We start from the raw sequence: 3363 nt of genomic DNA on the forward strand, positions 1-3363 counted from the left end.
CACACACACACACACACACACACACACACACACACACACACACACACACACACACACACAAAAAATAACTTATGCAGAGACAATAAAACAGCTTTGCAGATGCTCAAAAACAACACCGACCAAATCACATCAGCAAAGCAAAACAGTTTGACATAAAAAAAACTCTTGCCATTCTGTTTATAGTTATAAAGGTATCTGTTCTTTTACCCAAATGTTTCTGAAAAAAATAATAAAAAAAATGCTTTGCTGATGCTAACAGCATCCAAAACACCTTAAGACTAATGCACAGTAGTTCAAACCGAAAACAAAAATGATATGTAGTTTTATGAGTCCTGAAAACTGTTTTTGTGCATTCTTCAAATCTGGCCTTTATAAATGAGTGAAAAAAATAAACATTGTTGAAAGATTTCAGTTTACGTATATGCACGTTGTTATTGTTGCACTTCATCGTGAACAAAACACACCAATGATAGGACTTGGTGGTGGCAGCATTATGTTGTGAAGATGCCTTCCTTCCTCAGAGACAGGGAAGCTGATCACAGTTGATAGAAAGACGGCTCCAAAACACTTGGGATCTGGGTTTTGGTTCAACTTCAACCCAGACAAACGACCACAGTTCTAATGAAATGCTTTAGATCGCAGCATATTCATGTGTTAGAATGGTCGCCTCAAAGTCCAGACCCAAACTCAATTTAGTATGTGGGTATGTCAACTGAGTCCTCACAACTTTTACTACTTCCCCTTTAAAGTGTAAGAGTTATACACTCTTATGCACTTCAAAGACAAAATATATATAACTTTTATACTGGTTTTCTAATTACATTTGTTACAGTGCAAACACTGTATTCTTATACAAGGACACTGAAACAGATATATGAATTTTAAAATGTAATTCAGGCAAGATTACATGACAAGTTTCCTACAGAAAATGTTTCATTCCACTTCACAAGAGGTCTGTGACTTCTCTCTCTCTTTTTTTTTTTGCCTGACACCAATACCTCTGTTGCAAGTGCATCCAAAAGACGTTCTGAGCAATGATAAACATCAATGTTGCTGCCTGCTGAAATGCTCTTCAAACCAAAAATTTAATAACATTTTAAGTTTATTATTCAAACCATGTTATGATTAACAAAGACCAAATCCGTATTTCTGATAGGCAAGAGCAAATCAAAACAAACATGGACAGAGAACAATACAATCTCTTGTTGAAAACTTCTGCCGTCAGATTTAGCAATATCAGTTTTCCTCAAATCTTGTGAAGCATTGTTTGGAAAACCTGATTATAGTTGTTGTGTATATTGCTGTTAAGAGAATTCAACCAGTAAACATCCACAAATATGCAAAACAAACGTGCACTTTTGTGTACAACTTGTTCTACAATCGTAAAAGTTATGGTCTCAGAGGTTTGTTGAAGGACATTAGCAAATAAAAAGCCACCCGAAAAGACAAGGAAAAGACAGCCAGATCTGCAGTGGAATTGGTTTTGATCAAAGCATAAATATGTAGCAATGTCCCAGTCAAAGTCCAGACTTAAATCTGTGACCGGACTTTAAAGATGCTATCTCGGGAAGAGGTCTCTGCCCAGTATGACTGCTCTTCTGCTATTTTGGGAGGAAAAAAAATGCCAAAAATCTCAGTCTCCACATGTGCAAAGCTGGTAGAGTCACACCTTAAATAACTTTCAAGTTATTTAACATTAAAGATGTTACTTAATGGGAGTACAAAGCCACAAGCCTTTAGTTATTTCTCAGTAGAAATTGTAAAAAAAAAAAAAAAGAAAAAACATGTATCCACTTACTGGCAATTCGCAATGACTTTGTGTTGGCCTCTTAAATAAGATCCAAATAAAATATTTAAGTGTGTAGTAGTGACGTGCAAAGTTCAAGACGCAATAATATGAGGTCTGTGTACAAAGCGACACGTTTCATGTGTTTGCCACGCGAGGTCACCAGCGTGCGCACTCGACGCGTCGCAAGTATGTGGTGCCAAACTGCAAATGCCCTGTCGCTTTAAGACCGGAAATAGAAGTCCTGACGCAAAAGGAACCAATCGCGTGAACGTATCATGCTCAGCGTGCTTGGCAGGTCTCTGATCAGTCGGAGGCTCACTGATAGCGTAGGTAGTAGATCTGTGGGCACAATGGCAGAAGCTCTGGCTAAAATTCCCGATGTTGAGATTGATCCCGAGGGGACTTTTAAATATATACTGCTAAGAGTTAAAGTAAAAGATGGCGATGCACAGAAAGACGTAGTACGAGGCACTAAAAGTGCGGAGTACCACAGTAAGTTCCTAAGTTGCAGGTCTGCTGCAAGAGGAGCGTCAAGTGTGTCAGTTCTGCTTTAAGTGTTGTGTTTGTGCCCATCAAACCGGACTGTCCGCCAAAAGTTCAGCTGCACAATTTTTAGCACGCTTTCGAGAATGAATAATGCAGACCACGGCTTTAGGAGATTTACAGTCAAAATAAATAGCTTTCACGTGTTGGTTATTTGAGTTAAGTGATTTAAACCTATTTTTATGTTATCTATGCAGATCACATATTTGAGAAGGTCAGTCCAGCTCTGGAGGCCTTAGGGATGGAGTGTAAATGCCTTGGAGGAGGGAAGATTGAGCACAACAACAAGGACAAGAAGATCAGGGTGTTTGGAGAATCCACAGTGAGTTTGAATTAAAATTAAAGACATATAATTTTTTTTTCTTGAAATCTTTTGTCATATAAATGCTTTCTTTGCTTCCTTTTTCAGGCTTTTGGGAAAGCAGACCACTCTGTGTCTGTTGAGAAGCTGAAAACTGTCTTCGGTGACTATGAGGTCACTTGGTCCGATGACAAAAAATAGGAGACTTGTTCTCATTTCCAAATGCCTGCCTGTATTTATGCACCAAACCACAGAATGATACTTTAACCGTCTGGTCTGTTATATTTTAAATACAGCATTAAACTCTTTGGTCTCAGTGAAATCTTGTATAAAATGCTTTGTATATTTTTAAGGCCAAGTTCAGTCATTTTCTTTTTTTTTTTTCTAAAGGCTAATCAAGGATCTTAATATAGACAATTTTCCCCATTTTACCTTTCTGTTGGCATCACTTCAAGAAAATTGGAGTTTGTTTGCCAAGCGTAAAGTCCATACAGGAAGGTGTGAGCAAGCTGGAATGATGGCGCATCCTGTTAAGCTGGGGGAAAGCGTGTTGTTTTGAAAGCCACCGACAGATAAGAATTATTTTTTCCTTTTCCATTTTGGCATTGCATTTCATTACAAGACCCTTTTTACAGAAAATAATGACTTTAGCGTAAATTGCCTTAGTTTCTATTTGCAGTTATTACAGTTTTAGCAAGTCAATTATTTTATCAACATTAGTTTTAATGTT

The 3363-nt window shown here is 37.6% G+C and overlaps 1 protein-coding gene across 1 annotated transcript; it reads left to right on the forward strand.

The window, feature by feature from the left end:
• Positions 1-2041: 2041 nt before the first annotated feature.
• On the forward strand, positions 2042-2955 carry LOC106963537 (14 kDa phosphohistidine phosphatase). Its single transcript, XM_015058499.1, has 3 exons — positions 2042-2281; positions 2530-2654; positions 2742-2955. The coding sequence occupies exons 1-3, from the start codon at positions 2065-2067 to the stop codon at positions 2832-2834; spliced, it is 435 nt and encodes a 144-aa protein (XP_014913985.1). The 5' UTR covers positions 2042-2064; the 3' UTR covers positions 2835-2955.
• Positions 2956-3363: the final 408 nt, after the last annotated feature.

This window comes from Poecilia latipinna, unplaced genomic scaffold (genome assembly GCF_001443285.1).
Source record: "Poecilia latipinna isolate Pla-1442-1.1 unplaced genomic scaffold, P_latipinna-1.0 Scaffold64, whole genome shotgun sequence".
In the NCBI taxonomy this organism is placed as follows: domain Eukaryota; kingdom Metazoa; phylum Chordata; class Actinopteri; order Cyprinodontiformes; family Poeciliidae; genus Poecilia; species Poecilia latipinna.

Coding starts and splice junctions, on each gene's coding strand:
- LOC106963537 (XM_015058499.1), top strand. CDS start 2,065: ATGCTCAGCGTGCTTGGCAGGTCTCTGATCAGTCGGAGGCTCACTGAT. Junction 2,282..2,529: donor TAAAAGTGCGGAGTACCACA/GTAAGTTCCTAA, acceptor TTATCTATGCAG/ATCACATATTTGAGAAGGTC. Junction 2,655..2,741: donor GGGTGTTTGGAGAATCCACA/GTGAGTTTGAAT, acceptor TTCCTTTTTCAG/GCTTTTGGGAAAGCAGACCA.